The 15,482-nt window shown below is 47.5% G+C and overlaps 1 protein-coding gene across 8 annotated transcripts in view; it reads right to left on the reverse strand.

The window, feature by feature from the left end:
* Nucleotides 1-1,817: 1,817 nt before the first annotated feature.
* Nucleotides 1,818-15,482, reverse strand: part of jakmip3 (Janus kinase and microtubule interacting protein 3) — an 81,905-nt gene continuing 68,240 nt past the window's right edge. For 4 of the 8 annotated variants that reach the window (XM_031820972.1, XM_031820970.1, XM_031820975.1 and 1 more), the window contains 13 exons: nt 14,811-14,939; nt 13,857-13,940; nt 13,623-13,685; nt 13,413-13,511; nt 12,734-12,832; nt 11,590-11,649; nt 10,926-10,991; nt 10,680-10,748; nt 10,153-10,230; nt 9,061-9,264; nt 3,877-3,942; nt 3,631-3,672; nt 1,818-3,533 (listed from right to left, as the gene is read on the reverse strand). In XM_031820972.1, coding sequence (XP_031676832.1) covers nt 3,303-3,533; nt 3,631-3,672; nt 3,877-3,942; nt 9,061-9,264; nt 10,153-10,230; nt 10,680-10,748; nt 10,926-10,991; nt 11,590-11,649; nt 12,734-12,832; nt 13,413-13,511; nt 13,623-13,685; nt 13,857-13,940; nt 14,811-14,939 — 1,290 coding nt within the window. In that variant the 3' untranslated portion in view covers nt 1,818-3,302. Of the gene's footprint in view, nt 3,534-3,630; nt 3,704-3,876; nt 3,943-9,060; nt 9,265-10,152; nt 10,231-10,679; nt 10,749-10,925; nt 10,992-11,589; nt 11,650-12,733; nt 12,833-13,412; nt 13,512-13,622; nt 13,686-13,856; nt 13,941-14,810; nt 14,940-15,482 lie in introns of all 8 variants that reach the window. The other 4 variants (XM_031820976.1, XM_031820977.1, XM_031820971.1 and 1 more) reach the window with 3 other exon arrangements.

Genomic DNA, 15,482 nt, shown 5'->3' on the forward strand with positions numbered 1-15,482 from the left:
GGAAACAGCACCACTGTTACAGATGGAATTTACACTAGGGGAAACAGCACCACTGTTACAGATGGAATTTACACTAGGGGAAACAGCACCACTGTTACAGATGGAATCTACACTAGGAGAAACAGCACCACTTAAACATGGAATCTACACTAGGAGAAACAGCACCACTTAAACATGGAATCTACACTAGGAGAAACAGCACCACTGTTAAATAAGGAATCTACACTAGGAGAAACAGCACCACTGTTAAATAAGGAAGCTACACTAGGAGAAACAGCACCACTGTTAAATAAGGAATCTACACTAGGAGAAACAGCACCACTGTTAAACATGGAATCTACACTAGGAGAAACAGCACCACTGTTCGCCCCACCGCTGTCGTTATTGTTTTTGTTTTGTTGATGAAGCGGAGGTGAGGAGCATGGCGCAACATGGTAAAAAAAAAAATCTGCACATTTTCTGCGGTTCTGATGCGCGTTGCAATGACGTCATATCGCAGTTTCACCATTAAGGATTCCAGCTTGAAGCTTCTGCTTTTCTACAACTGTAGAACGATCCAAAATGAATCCCCTTTTGTGTATGGTTTTGGATTGAACTGTACATCCTTCTAATAATCATATCCAAGAGTGGCATGGAGAATTTTTTACGCTTTTGTGCTTAAATATGAAGTATTTCAGGTATTTGAAGGTTCAGCGTACATTTAGCTCACCCTTAGCAAACCAGATTGGAACGATCCAGAGTAGAGCGCTGAAGGCCACATAGTCTATTCCTATTGGGAACACATACAAACGCATTGAAACAGCCACGTCTATGGCAAACATTGTCTGCAGTGTAGCGCCCTCTGCTGTTGGAATTCTGCACAGACAACTGAGCCTCAATTCACTTTACACATCCAACTTTAATCAACCAACCAATAACACTTGCATATATATATATATATATATATATATATATATATATAAAATATATATCAAAAGATAAAACAATATTCAACATTGGTTGATAATAATAATACATTTCTAGATGTGTCATAAAGCATTCATTTAATATGATTCTTACCTGTGCCTCTGTTTGGGGTGGAGACTTTTCCTTATTTGGTTTCAGAAGTGATGTCATCTATCCTAGTATTCAGATATGGCTGGTGACGACCTGTGTTAGTCTTCTGTGTGTGAGTGTGTGCGTGCATTGTGTTCCTCTGTGTGTGTGTGTGTGTGTGTGTGTGTGTGTGCGTGCTTTGTGTTCCAGTGGGTGTGAGTGTGAGTGTGAGTGTGTGTGTGTGTGTGTGTGCGTGCGTGCGTTGTGTTCCTGTGGGTGTGTGAGTGTGAGTGTGAGTGTGAGTGTGTGTGTGTGTGTGTGTATGTGCGTGCGTGAGTGCGTGCGTGCGTGCGTTGTGTTCCTGTGGGTGTGTGTGTCTGTGTGTGTGTGTGTGTGTGTGTGCGTGCGTTGTGTTCCTGTGGGTGTGTGTGTGTGTGTGTGTGTGTGTGTGTGTGTGTGTGTGTGTGTGTGTGTGCGTGCGTGCGTGCGTTGTGTTCCTGTGGGTGTGTGTGTGTCTGTGTGTTCCTGTGGGTGTGTGTGTGGGGGTGTGTGTGTGTGTGTGTGTGTGCATGCGTGCTTTGTGTTCCTGTTGGTGTGTGTGTGTGCTTTGTGTTCCTGTGGGTGTGTGTGTGTGTGTGTCTGTGTGCGTGTGTGCGTGTGCGTGCTTTGTGTTCCTGTGGGTGTGTGTGTGTGTGTCTGTGTGCGTGTGTGTGTGTGTGCGTGCTTTGTGTTCCTGTGTGTGTGTGTGTGTGCTTGGTTATGAAGGTGCAGTAGTCCATAAAAACGGGGCTTGATCCCATTTAATGGCAACATAATGCATAAAATACATCTCTCATACACAATCTGCTTTAACATGGAGTCATAAAGATTCAATGGGAGGTATTGTCTCCATCAGGACATAACAGAACTAACCCACCCTCTCCATCAGGACATAACAGAACTAAACAAGGTCCCCTATCTAAAACAAACACACCCTCTCCATCAGGACATAACAGAACTAACCAAGGTCCCCATCTGAAACAAACACACCCTCTCCATCAGGACATAACAGAACTAAACCACGATCCCCATCTGAAACAAACACACCCTCTCCATCAGGACCTAACAGAACTAACCCACCCTCTCCATCAGGACATAACAGAACTAACCCACCCTCTCCATCAGGACATAACAGAACTAACCCACCCTCTCCATCAGGACATAACAGAACTAACCCACCCTCTCCATCAGGACCTAACAGAACTAACCCACCCTCTCCATCAGGACATAACAGAACTAACCCACCCTCTCCATCAGGACATAACAGAACTAACCCACCCTCTCCATCAGGACATAACAGAACTAACCAAGGTCCCCATCTGAAACAAACCCACTCTCTCCCAAGCACCAAGGGGGGAAGATCAGATTGACATAAATCTGATCAAATGGAAAATTCTAAAATCATTGAAAGCTCCTTCATTCTTCATCAACAAAAAAATAATATCTAATTTATTCATTTTATTTATTCCTCTTTTGAGTCATGTATTTTAAAATCTTTGCCTTTTTTCATACAAAAATACATGATGTCTAATAATACCACCGTTTGGCTTCTGGTTTCATTTCAAACACTGAGCTTTGAGGAGTTAATGAGTCCCACAGCATGTCTGGACTAGACAGGGGAAGGGCTGAGGCCATAGAGATAGATAGAGGGCACACTGGCCACAAAGCCAGTTTTAGTATGGGCAGCATCACTGAAGGCTTTCACCATTTTAAAGTTCGGGGATGGGCTCTCTTTCTGTGACTAGCTCCCTGTGAGTGTAATAACAGCGTGGTCAGATAGTGTAAACAGTGGTATGGTGTCCATTTTAGGAAACGCTCAGCTTCAGTGGAGTGTGTGTGAATGTTAAGAGCTAAGGTAAAAATGTCTCACTTCACCGTCGTTTAACATAACCCAACACTTAGTGACCTCGTCAAGAGGTTTTGGATCTCTTGGCTAAAGTGTTGGGTTGAACAGAAAAGATCCAGGTTCAAGCCCCGAGCAGGAGTACCGCCTGACTTCACTACAGTTTGTTTTTCAATCAATCAATCAAACTCTTCTTCTTCTTCATGCTTCCAAAGGGAAGCGACCAGAGCACCACCTGCTCAGCAGGGAAAAGAAGACACGAAACACTCCCATTTATTAAGAGTTCTTCAATTCCACTGAAGTCTTCATCCATAAAGAGGAACTCTTCCATAGAGTGTTCCATCGAGACGTCATCATCATCATCATCACTAACGAGGGACAGCAGTCAGGTTTGAAAGGTTACTGAAGTTAAAAAAATAAAAAATAAAAAACGTTTTTTTAACAAAAGAAACCATGGTGATAGAATTCTATCTAAAGTCAGTGTTGCAGCATAGTTGACTGGTTTCTCGTGTGAAGAAGTCTCCGAAAAGACTTTCAGGAACACTGGGAGCCATCTTGGATTCCAAATCCTGTCCTCTTGAAACACAATGTACAAGGCAATCTGGAAACCTGTGAACTGAAAGGAAAATATGATATCATGCCCAGTAAATAGCCTAATGTATTATTTGAATGGCTAAAATAAAACAGACATTTAGATTTTTAAAAAGACATACTTGCTCTGGCTTCCCTGGAGAACTATGACCAAAGAATGAAGGCTAAAGAAAAAAACAAAAATAAAAATAAAAACTGAACGAATTGAAAAGAAGAGAATGGAGAGAAAGGAGTCATTTGTTTTGCCAGACAGAGAAAGAAACAGCAATTTGTAGCATTTATACTCCAAGTCAGATTCCATCTAAATAAATTGAACAATACAACACAGTGTCACTGGCTTCAAAGGGGACCATTTGACCCGGATGTACCTTTTCTTCTAGTTCCTTTATCTGTCTTTTCTGAGCTGCTATCCATTCCTCCAGCTCTTTGATTCTCTGGACATGAAAAACAGGAGGAACAATAAGGTGGAGAACAAGTCAAATCAGATTAGAGAAATGTTTAACATTGCTATACTGTAGCTGAGGAAGGAGAATCTCCCTGGGGAATGGACTGTAGGGTAGCTGAGGAAGGAGAATCTCCCTGGGGAATGGACTGTAGGGTAGCTGAGGAAGGAGAATCTCCCTGGGGAATGGACTGTAGGGTAGCTGAGGAAGGAGAATCTCCCTGGAGAATGGACTGTAGGGTAGCTGAGGAAGGAGAATCTCCCTGGGGAATGGACTGTAGGGTAGCTGAGGAAGGAGAATCTCCCTGGGGAATGGACTGTAGGGTAGCTGAGGAAGGAGAATCTCCCTGGAGAATGGACTGTAGGGTAGCTGAGGAAGGAGAATCTCCCTGGGGAATGGACTGTAGGGTAGCTGAGGAAGGAGAATCTCCCTGGGGAATGGACTGTAGGGTAGCTGAGGAAGGAGAATCTCCCTGGGGAATGGACTGTAGGGTAGCTGAGGAAGGAGAATCTCCCTGGGGAATGGACTGTAGGGTAGCTGAGGAAGGAGAATCTCCCTGGGGAATGGACTGTAGGGTAGCTGAGGAAGGATAATCTCCCTGGGGAATGGACTGTAGGGTAGCTGAGGAAGGAGAATCTCCCTGGGGAATGGACTGTAGGGTAGCTGAGGAAGGAGAATCTCCCTGGGGAATGGACTGTAGGGTAGCTGAGGAAGGAGAATCTCCCTGGGGAATGGACTGTAGGGTAGCTGAGGAATGAGGATCTCCCTGGGAAATGGACTGTAGGGTAGCTGAGGAATGAGGATCTCCCTGGGGAATGGACTGTAGGGTAGCTGAGGAAGGAGAATCTCCCTGGGGAATGGACTGTAGGGTAGCTGAGAGGAAGGAGAATCTCCCTGGGGAATGGACTGTAGGGTAGCTGAGGAAGGAGAATCTCCCTGGGGAATGGACTGTAGGGTAGCTGAGGAAGGAGAATCTCCCTGGGGAATGGACTGTAGGGTAGCTGAGGAAGGAGAATCTCCCTGGGGAATGGACTGTAGGGTAGCTGAGGAAGGGAGAATCTCCCTGGGGAATGGACTGTAGGGTAGCTGAGGAAGGAGAATATCCCTGGGGAATGGACTGTAGGGTAGCTGAGGAAGGAGAATCTCCCTGGGGAATGGACTGTAGGGTAGCTGAGGAAGGAGAATCTCCCTGGGGAATGGACTGTAGGGTAGCTGAGGAAGGAGAATCTCCCTGGGGAATGAACTGTAGGGTAGCTGAGGAAGGAGAATCTCCCTGGGGAATGGACTGTAGGGTAGCTGAGGAAGGAGAATCTCCCTGGGGAATGGACTGTAGGGTAGCTGAGGAAGGAGAATCTCCCTGGGGAATGGACTGTAGGGTAGCTGAGAGGAAGGAGAATCTCCCTGGGGAATGGACAGTAGGGTAGCTGAGGAAGGAGAATCTCCCTGGGGAATGGACTGTAGGGTAGCTGAGGAAGGAGAATCTCCCTGGGGAATGTACTGTAGGGTAGCTGAGGAAGGAGAATCTCCCTGGGGAATGGACTGTAGGGTAGCTGAGGAAGGAGAATCTCCCTGGGGAATGTACTGTAGGGTAGCTGAGGAAGGAGAATCTCCCTGGGGAATGGACTGTAGGGTAACTGAGGAAGGAGAATCTCCCTGGGGAATGGACTGTAGGGTAGCTGAGGAATGAGGATCTCCCTGGGGAATGGACTGTAGGGTAGCTGAGGAAGGAGAATCTCCCTGGGGAATGGACTGTAGGGTATTTGAGGAAGGAGAATCTCCCTGGGGAATGGACTGTAGGGTAGCTGAGGAAGGATAATCTCCCTGGGGAATGGACTGTAGGGTAGCTGAGGAATGAGGATCTCCCTGGGGAATGGACTGTAGGGTAGCTGAGGAAGGAGAATCTCCCTGGGGAATGGACTGTAGGGTAACTGAGAGGAAGGAGAATCTCCCTGGGGAATGGACTGTAGGGTAGCTGAGGAATGAGGATCTCCCTGGGGAATGGACTGTAGGGTAGCTGAGGAAGGAGAATCTCCCTGGGGAATGTACTGTAGGGTAGCTGAGGAAGGAGAATCTCCCTGGGGAATGTACTGTAGGGCAGCTGATGAAGAAGAATCTCCCTGGGGAATGGACTGTAGGGTAGCTGAGGAAGGAGAATCTCCCTGGGGAATGTACTGTAGGGTAGCTGAGGAAGGATAATCTCCCTGGGGAATGTACTGTAGGGTAGCTGAGAGGAAGGAGAATCTCCCTGGGGAATGGACTGTAGGGTAGCTGAGGAAGGAGAATCTCCCTGGGGAATGTACTGTAGGGTAGCTGAGGAAGGATATTCTCCCTGGGGAATGGACTGTAGGGTAGCTGAGGAAGGAGAATCTCCCTGGGGAATGGACTGTAGGGTAGCTGAGGAAGGAGGATCTCCCTGGGGAATGGACTGTAGGGTAGCTGAGGAAGGAGAATCTCCCTGGGGAATGGACTGTAGGGTAGCTGAGGAAGGAGAATCTCCCTGGGGAATGGACTGTAGGGTAGCTGGGGAAGGAGAATCTCCCTGGGGAATGGACTGTAGGGTAGCTGAGGAATGAGGATCTCCCTGGGGAATGGACTGTAGGGTAGCTGAGGAATGAGGATCTCCCTGGGGAATGGACTGTAGGGTAGCTGAGAAAGAAGGATCTCCTTGGGGAATGGACTGTAGGGTAGCTGAGAAAGAAGGATCTCCTTGGGGAATGGACTGTAGGGTAGCTGAGGAAGGAGAATCTCCCTGGGGAATGGACTGTAGGGTAGCTGAGGAAGGAGAATCTCCCTGGGGAATGTACTGTAGGGTAGCTGAGGAAGAAGAATCTCCCTGGGGAATGTACTGTAGGGTAGCTGAGAGGAAGGAGAATCTCCCTGGGGAATGGACTGTAGGGTAGCTGAGGAATGAGGATCTCCCTGGGGAATGGACTGTAGGGTAGCTGAGGAAGGAGAATCTCCCTGGGGAATGGACTGTAGGGTAGCTGAGGAAGGAGAATCTCCCTGGGGAATGTACTGTAGGGTAGCTGAGGAAGGAGATTTCTCCCTGGGGAATGTACTGTAGGGCAGCTGATGAAGAAGAATCTCCCTGGGGAATGGACTGTAGGGTAGCTGAGGAAGGAGAATCTCCCTGGGGAATGTACTGTAGGGTAGCTGAGGAAGGAGAATCTCCCTGGGGAATGTACTGTAGGGTAGCTGAGGAAGAAGAATCTCCCTGGGGAATGTACTGTAGGGTAGCTGAGGGAGAAGGATCTCCCTGGGGAATATACTGTAGGGTAGCTGAGGAAGGAGGATCTCCCTGGGGACTGTACTGTAGGGTAGCTGAGGAAGGAGAATCTCCCTGGGAATGTACTGTAGGGTAGCTGAGGAAGGAGAATCTCCCTGGGGAACGGACTGTAGGGTAGCTGAGGAAGGAGAATCTCCCTGGGGAATGTACTGTAGGGTAGCTGAGGAAGGAGAATCTCCCTGGGAATGTACTGTAGGGTAGCTGAGGGAGAAGGATCTCCGTGGGGAATATACTGTAGGATAGCTGAGGAAGGAGAATCTCCCTGGGGAATGTACTGTAGGGTAGCTGAGAGGAAGGAGAATCTCCCTGGGGAATGGACTGTAGGGTTGCTGAGGAAGGAGAATCTCCCTGGGGAATGTACTGTAGGGCAGCTGAGGAAGGATAATCTCCCTGGGGAATGGACTGTAGGGTTGCTGAGGAAGGAGAATCTCCCTGGGGAATGGACTGTAGGGTAGCTGATGGAGAAGGATCTCCCTGTGGAATAATGGTAATGGTCCATTGTTTTACTGGCTGTAAATACAGTGATAGCTGTCTCTTCTCTCACCTATTGTGTGTTGTACCAGCTCCATTCTCTACCAGCTCCATCCTCTACCAGCTCCATCCTCTACCAGCTCCATCCTCTACCAGTACCAGCTCCATCCTCTACCAGCTCCATCCTCTACCAGCTCCATCCTCTACCAGTACCAGCTCCATTCTCTACCAGTACCAGCTCCATCCTCTACCAGTACCAGCTCCATCCTCTACTAGCTCCATCCTCTACCAGTACCAGCTCCATTCTCTACCAGTACCAGCTCCATCCTCTACCAGTACCAGCTCCATCCTCTACTAGCTCCATCCTCTACCAGCTCCATCCTCTACCAGTGTCAGCTCCATCCTCTACCAGTACCAGCTCCATCCTCTACCAGTACCAGCTCCATCCTCTACCAGCTCCATGGTCTACCAGTACCAGCTCCATCATCTACCAGTTCCAGCTTCATCCTCTACCAGTACCAGCTCCATCCTCTACCAGTACCAGCTCCATCGTCTACCAGTACCAGCTCCATCGTCTACCAGTACCAGCTCCATCCTCTACCAGTACCAGCTCCATCCTCTACCAGTACCAGCTCCATCCTCTACCAGTACCAGCTCCATCCTCTACCAGTACCAGCTCCATCCTCTACCAGTACCATCCTCTACCAGTACCAGCTCCATCCTCTACCAGTATCAGCTCCATCCTCTATCAGCTCCATCGTCTACCAGTACCAGCTCCATCATCTACCAGTACCAGCTCCATCCTCTACCAGCTCCATCGTCTACCAGTACCAGCTCCATCATCTACCAGTACCAGCTTCATCCTCTACCAGTACCAGCTCCATCCTCTACCAGCTCCATCGTCTACCAGTACCAGCTCCATCCTCTACCAGTACCAGCTCCATCGTCTACCAGTACCAGCTCCATCCTCTACCAGTACCAGCTCCATCCTCTACCAGTACCAGCCCCATCCTCTACCAGTACCAGCTCCATCCTCTACCAGTACCAGCTCCATCCTCTACCAGCTCCATCGTCTACCAGTACCAGCTCCATCGTCTACCAGTACCAGCTCCATCCTCTACCAGTACCAGCTCCATCGTCTACCAGTACCAGCTCCATCCTCTACCAGTACCAGCTCCATCGTCTACCAGTACCAGTTCCATCCTCTACCAGTACCAGCTCCATCCTCTACCAGTACCAGCTCCATCCTCTACCAGTACCAGCTCCATCCTCTATCAGCTCCATCCTCTACCAGTACCAGCTCCATCCTCTACCAGCTCCATCCTCTACCAGTACCAGCTCCATCCTCTCACCTGCTGTGAGTGCTGTAGCATGTCCATTCTCTCCCTGAGGATCTGTGAGTCCCTCTCTCTGAGCTCCATCATGACTCCTCTCTTCCACTGCTCAACCGCCCGACGCAGTGTCTCCCTCTCGTCGTCCGACAGCATCTCTGACATCTTGGCCCCCGCATCCTGTTGCAGGGTATCAAACAGCATTGCCTCTAGCTCCAAGATCCTCTGGAGGGAGGGAGGGAGGGGAGAGAAAGAAGGAGGGTGGCAAGGTCGTTGGTGTTACACCTAATGACCACAAGAGGGCACAGCTGCAGCTAGTCAGTGGGTGGACAATGTGATCCACTGGCTCAATGTCTTCTATAAAAACATATACACTGAGTATATTAAACATTAAGAACATCTGCTCTTTCCATGACATAGACTGACCAGGTGAATCCAGGTGAAAGCTATGATCCCTTATTGATGTCACTTGTTAAATCCACATGAAATCAGTGTAGATGAAGGGAAGGAGACGGGTTAAACAAGGATTTAAGCCTTGAGACAATTGAGACATGGATTATGTATGTGCCATACACAATCCAGGTCTCTATTGATTTAAGCAAGACAAAATATTGAAGTGCCTTTGAACGGGGTATGGTAGTAGGTGCCAGGCGCACCGGTTTGAGTCAAGAACTACAATGCTGCTGGGTTTTTCATGTGTATCAAGAATGGTCCACCGACCCAAAGGACATCTAGCCAACTTGACAACTATGGGACGCATTGGGCCAGCATCCCTGGGGAAGGCTTCTGACACCTTTCCCCGATGAATGGAGTCTGTCATGAGGACAAAAAGGTGGATGCAACTCAATATTAGGAAGGTGTTCTTAATGTTTTGTGCACTCATTGTATATTTTCACTTTAGTCATTTAGCAGATATCAATCAAATGTATTTATAAAGCCCTTCTTACATCAGCTGATGTCACAAAGTGCTGTACAGGAACCCAGCCTAAAACCCCCCAACAGAAAGCAATGCAGGTGTAGAAGCACGGATGCTCTTATCCAGAGCGCGATTGTTAGTTTTACAAAGGCAAGTTTTTTTCCCTGGAACATTTGGGTCCATTTGAAATGTCTCACCTTGTGAGCCTCAGCCACGGACTGTTTCCTGTAGTCCAACTCCTCATCCAGATAGCCTTTCTGTTTACTGAACACATGCTGCAAATAACACACAACACAACCTGATCATCCAGCCAACTCCAACTGAAGATTCATACAAAATCATTCATTCATTCATTCATTTGTTTGTTTGTTAATTAATTAATAAATTAATAAATTAATAAATTAATTTATTTATTTATTTATTCATTCATTTGTTTGTTTGTTTATTCATTCGTTCATTAATTTCTTTAATTCATATTTTTTTAAATTCATTTATTAATTTGATAATTCATTATTTCCTTCATTCATTCATTTGTTAATTCATTCATTCATATAAGATGTCTGTTAAATACTGTAGGTCGGGCTACAATATATTGCCAGTTGCCAATGCACTTTAAGCACATAAGACGTACTTCCATGCATCAGCAACATATTAAACAACTTGAGCAACATGCTAAATAAGAAGGGTTAAAGAAGGGAAAATAAAATATAGATCAGCCATTTACCTTCTCACTTTCAATGTCCATCCTTTTCTGTGCTAAAGCTGTTTTGGTGACCTCTATATTCTCAAGCCACTGAAAGGAGAAGATAATAAACTGGGATATTCAGCTGGGAATAAAACATGACTTTATCTCATTAACTCAATGATGCAAAGCCTACTGTACGACAGGGATTCAAAGACAAGGCTGGCATTCAAACAAACAAAGATTAAAACAGCCTTTTGAAATGTAAGTTGCTGAGAATATAATTACCCTCTCTGCTAGCGTTAAGACGGTCCTGGCGTGAATGGCCACCACCTGCTCCTCATTGGATAGGTTCTGGGTGGTACATGGCACATAAGGAGTACACAACACTCAGACACTCAGTATCAAGCAGACAGCAGATCCATCAACACTCAGACACTCAGTATCAAGCAGACAGCAGATCCATCAACAGTCAGCATCAAGCAGACATCAGATCCATCAACAGTCAGCATCAAGCAGACAGCAGATCCATCAACACTGAGACACTCAGTATCAAGCAGACATCAGATCCATCAACACTCAGACACTCAGTATCAAGCAGACAGCAGATCCATCAACACTCAGACACTCAGTATCAAGCAGACAGCAGATCCATCAACAGTCAGCATCAAGCAGATATCAGATCCATCAACAGTCAGCATCAAGCAGACATCAGATCCATCAACACTCAGACACTCAGCATCAAGCAGACATCAGATCCATCAACACTGAGACACTCAGTATCAAGCAGACATCAGATCCATCAACACTCAGACACTCAATATCAAGCAGACATCAGATCCATCAACACAGAGGAGCCAGATAGACAGAGCAATGCGTCCAGTGAGGTTGGAGTGGATCCTACTGCAGGCAGACATACATGAACATACATGTAGATAGGAAATGAACATACACTTACGGCATTATCCCCCAGTATATCTAGCTTTTTCATTAGCTCTGTGATGATGATGTCCTGCCAAGGAGAAGAGACAAGAACATCAGGTTAAACTTCAAATCAACTCCTTAACACTCCCCCTAGACCAAGGGTATTCAACTCTGACCCTACGAGGACAACTACTGGTTGTCTGTTCTACCTGATCATTAATATCACCCCACCTGGTGTCCCAGGTCTAAATCAGGCTCTGGTCATTAATATCACCCCACCTGGTGTCCCAGGTCTAAATCAGTCCCTGATCATTAATATCACCCCACCTAGTGTCCCAGGTCTAAATCAGGCCCTGATCATTAATATCACCCCACCTGGTGTCCCAGGTCTAAATCAGGCTCTGGTTATTAATATCACCCCACCTGGTGTCCCAGGTCTAAATCAGTCCCTGCTCATTAATATCACCCCACCTGGTGTCCCAGGTCTAAATCAGGCCCTGATCATTAATATCACCCCACCTGGTGTCCCAGGTCTAAATCAGGCCCTGATCATTAATATCACCCCACCTGGTGTCCCAGGTCTAAATCAGGCCCTGATCATTAATATCACCCCACCTGGTGTCCCAGGTCTAAATCAGGCCCTGATCATTAATATCACCCCACCTGGTGTCCCAGGTCTAAATCAGGCCCTGATCATTAATATCACCCCACCTGGTGTCCCAGGTCTAAATCAGGCCCTGATCATTAATATCACCCCATCTGGTGTCCCAGGTCTAAATCAGGCCCTGATCATTAATATCACCCCACCTGGTGTCCTAGGTCTAAATCAGGCCCTGATCATTAATATCACCCCACCTGGTTTCCCAGGTCTAAATCAGGCCCTGATCATTAATATCACCCACCTGGTGTCCCAGGTCTAAACTGGGCCCTGATCATTAATATCACCCACCTGGAGTCCCAGGTTTAAATCATTTGAGGCCCCTAGACACTCTCCTAGCCCCTAGCTCCTAGCCTCTACCCCCTAGCACCTTTTATATTATATCATTATTATAGATAAAGACTCAATGTGACTCCCTCGGCCTCACAGTACACCTGCAGTGGACTGATGCCTTCACAGAAGTATAATATATATATATATATATATATATATGATATTATTATTATAGACTCACTGTGACTCCCTCGGCCTCACAGTACACCTGCAGTGGACTGATGCCTTCACAGAAGTGGATGTCGTGGAAGTTGATTCCTGGAGATCTCCTCTCCCTCTCCTGGATGGTGATAGATGACATTATTACTAGATGGCCCATCTTGGAGACCATAGGCATGTAAAACTCTTTCATTAGCTGAAGTATGTACGAGTACAGCTAAAACTGACAATACATTTCCAAAAACGTGAATATCATTAAGATTAAACATGTTTCTGTCCAATCGTTTACAAGGTCCAGTGAAACCTGATAGAGATTGGAGAGGATGAAGCTTGGGGGCGGCGCCCGAGAAAGAGGATGGGGCTAGGGGGCGGCGCCCGAGAAAGGGGATGGGGCTAGGGGGCGGCGCCCGAGAAAGGGGATGGGGCTAGGGGGCGGCGCCCGAGAAAGAGGATGGGGCTAGGGGGCGGCGCCCGAGAAAGAGGATGGGGCTAGGGGGCGGCGCCCGAGAAAGGGGATGGGGCTAGGGGGCGGCGCCCGAGAAAGGGGATGGGGCTAGGGGGCGGCGCCCGAGAAAGAGGATGGGGCTAGGGGGCGGCGCCCGAGAAAGAGGATGGGGCTAGGGGGCGGCGCCCGAGAAAGGGGATGGGGCTAGGGGGCGGCGCCCGAGAAAGGGGATGGGGCTAGGGGGCGGCGCTCTTACTTCAAGTTCAAGGATCCGGAACTCCAGGAGTTCATTTTGGTCTCTGGCGTCCTGAAATTCGTTTTTTAAACGTGACTCCTCTGTTTCCATGTGCTTGATCTGTTAAGAGACAGAAATACACCGGGGAAATGTAATCACATGTTCCCAATCACACCTGGATTACATGTGACATATCACTTCAGGTAAATATCATGGATAAGAGTTTTATACCTTCTCTATAAGTTCTTGATTTCTTTGATACAGGGCTTGTTTCTCCTCGATCCACTTCATATCCTACAAACACACAGGAAATCAGTGACAAAGAACTCTGTGTGTGTGTGCATGTGTGCGTGTGTGTGTGTGTGTGTGCATGTGTGTGTGTGTGTGTGCATGTGTGTGTGTGTGTGTGCGTGCGTGTGCGTGTGCGTGTGCGTGCGCGTGCGTGTGTGTGTGTAATCCAGTCACCTGTCCTTGCTGGGACAGAACACACTCCAGGTCCTGTATTCTGGTTTGGTAGAGAATAAGCTCTGCTTGCAACTGTTCTCTTGTCTGTGGAGTGAAGAGAAAAACATTCACTGGTTATATACAATGATAATAAATGCTAGTAGAATATGTTTCTCTACCTGGTTCAGTCTCTATGGCAGCATTCTGTCTCTACCTGGTTCAGTCTCTACCTGGTTCAGTCTCTACCTGGTTCAGTCTCTATGGCAGCATTCTGTCTCTACCTGGTTCAGTCTCTACCTGGTTCAGTCTCTATGGCAGCATTCAGTCTCTACCTGGTTCAGTCTCTACCTGGTTCAGTCTCTATGGCAGCATTCTGTCTCTACCTGGTTCAGTCTCTACCTGGTTCAGTCTCTATGGCAGCATTCAGTCTCTACCTGGTTCAGTCTCTATGGCAGCATTCAGTCTCTACCTGGTTCAGTCTCTAACTGGTTCAGTCTCTATGGCAGCATTCAGTCTCTACCTGGTTCAGTCTCTACCTGGTTCAGTCTCTATGGCAGCATTCAGTCTCTACCTGGTTCAGTCTCTACCTGGTTCAGTCTCTATGGCAGCATTCAGTCTCTACCTGGTTCAGTCTCTATGGCAGCATTCTGGCTCTACCTGGTCAGTCTCTACCTGGTTCAGTCTCTATGGCAGCATTCTGGCTCTACCTGGTCAGTCTCTACCTGGTTCAGTCTCTAGGGCAGCATTTTGGTTTGAGACTTGTGTGCTTAACTCACATTTTCTCTCACGGACGTCAATGCATGATTTATGTGAATGTCTGGGCTGAATCAGGCCTGGGAGGAGTCCTACTTATGAAGGACAGGTGAATACGACTATAGCCCAATACTCCCAGTGGACTAGTGGTCTGAAATACATTACTGCCCAGTGAATGAAATACATGTTTTGATAATGGCATCATAATAGAGCACCTCTTACCTTGACTTCCTTCTCTGCATCAAACGTGCCCCCCACCTGCTCCTGTAGAAGTGCATAGGCTCTCTGAAGAGCCTGGTACTCCATGGTCAACTGATGAAACCTCATCTCTGTCTCCTCCCTGATCATACCCTACAGGCAGACAGGCAGACAGAAAGACAGGTAGACAGACAGGCAGGCAAACAGAAAGACAGGTAGACAGACAGGCAGGCAAACAGACAGACAGACAGACAGAAAGACAGGCATAAAGACAGGTAGACAGGCAGACAGTTGGGCAGACAGATGGGCAGAAAGACAGACAGGCAGATGTACAGACAGACAGGTAGACAGGTAGACAGACAGGCAGACGGACAGGCAGACGGGGAGACGGGCAGACAGGTAGATGTACAGACAAACAGAAACAACAGTGAGGGTAGTCAGAGGTCGCTGTCCCTCCCCATGGTTATTATAACACAATATCAGAAACAACAGTGAGGGTAGTCAGAGGTCGCTGTCCCTCCCCATGGTTATTATAACACAATATCAGAAACAACAGTGAGGGAGGTCAGAGGTCGCTGTCCCTCCCCATGGTTATTATAACACAATATCAGAAACAACAGTGAGGGAGGTCAGAGGTCGCTGTCCCTCCCCATGGTTATTATAACACAATATCAGAAACAACAGTGAGGGTAGTCA

Source organism: Oncorhynchus kisutch, unplaced genomic scaffold (genome assembly GCF_002021735.2).
Source record: "Oncorhynchus kisutch isolate 150728-3 unplaced genomic scaffold, Okis_V2 scaffold3805, whole genome shotgun sequence".
NCBI classification, from domain to species: domain Eukaryota; kingdom Metazoa; phylum Chordata; class Actinopteri; order Salmoniformes; family Salmonidae; genus Oncorhynchus; species Oncorhynchus kisutch.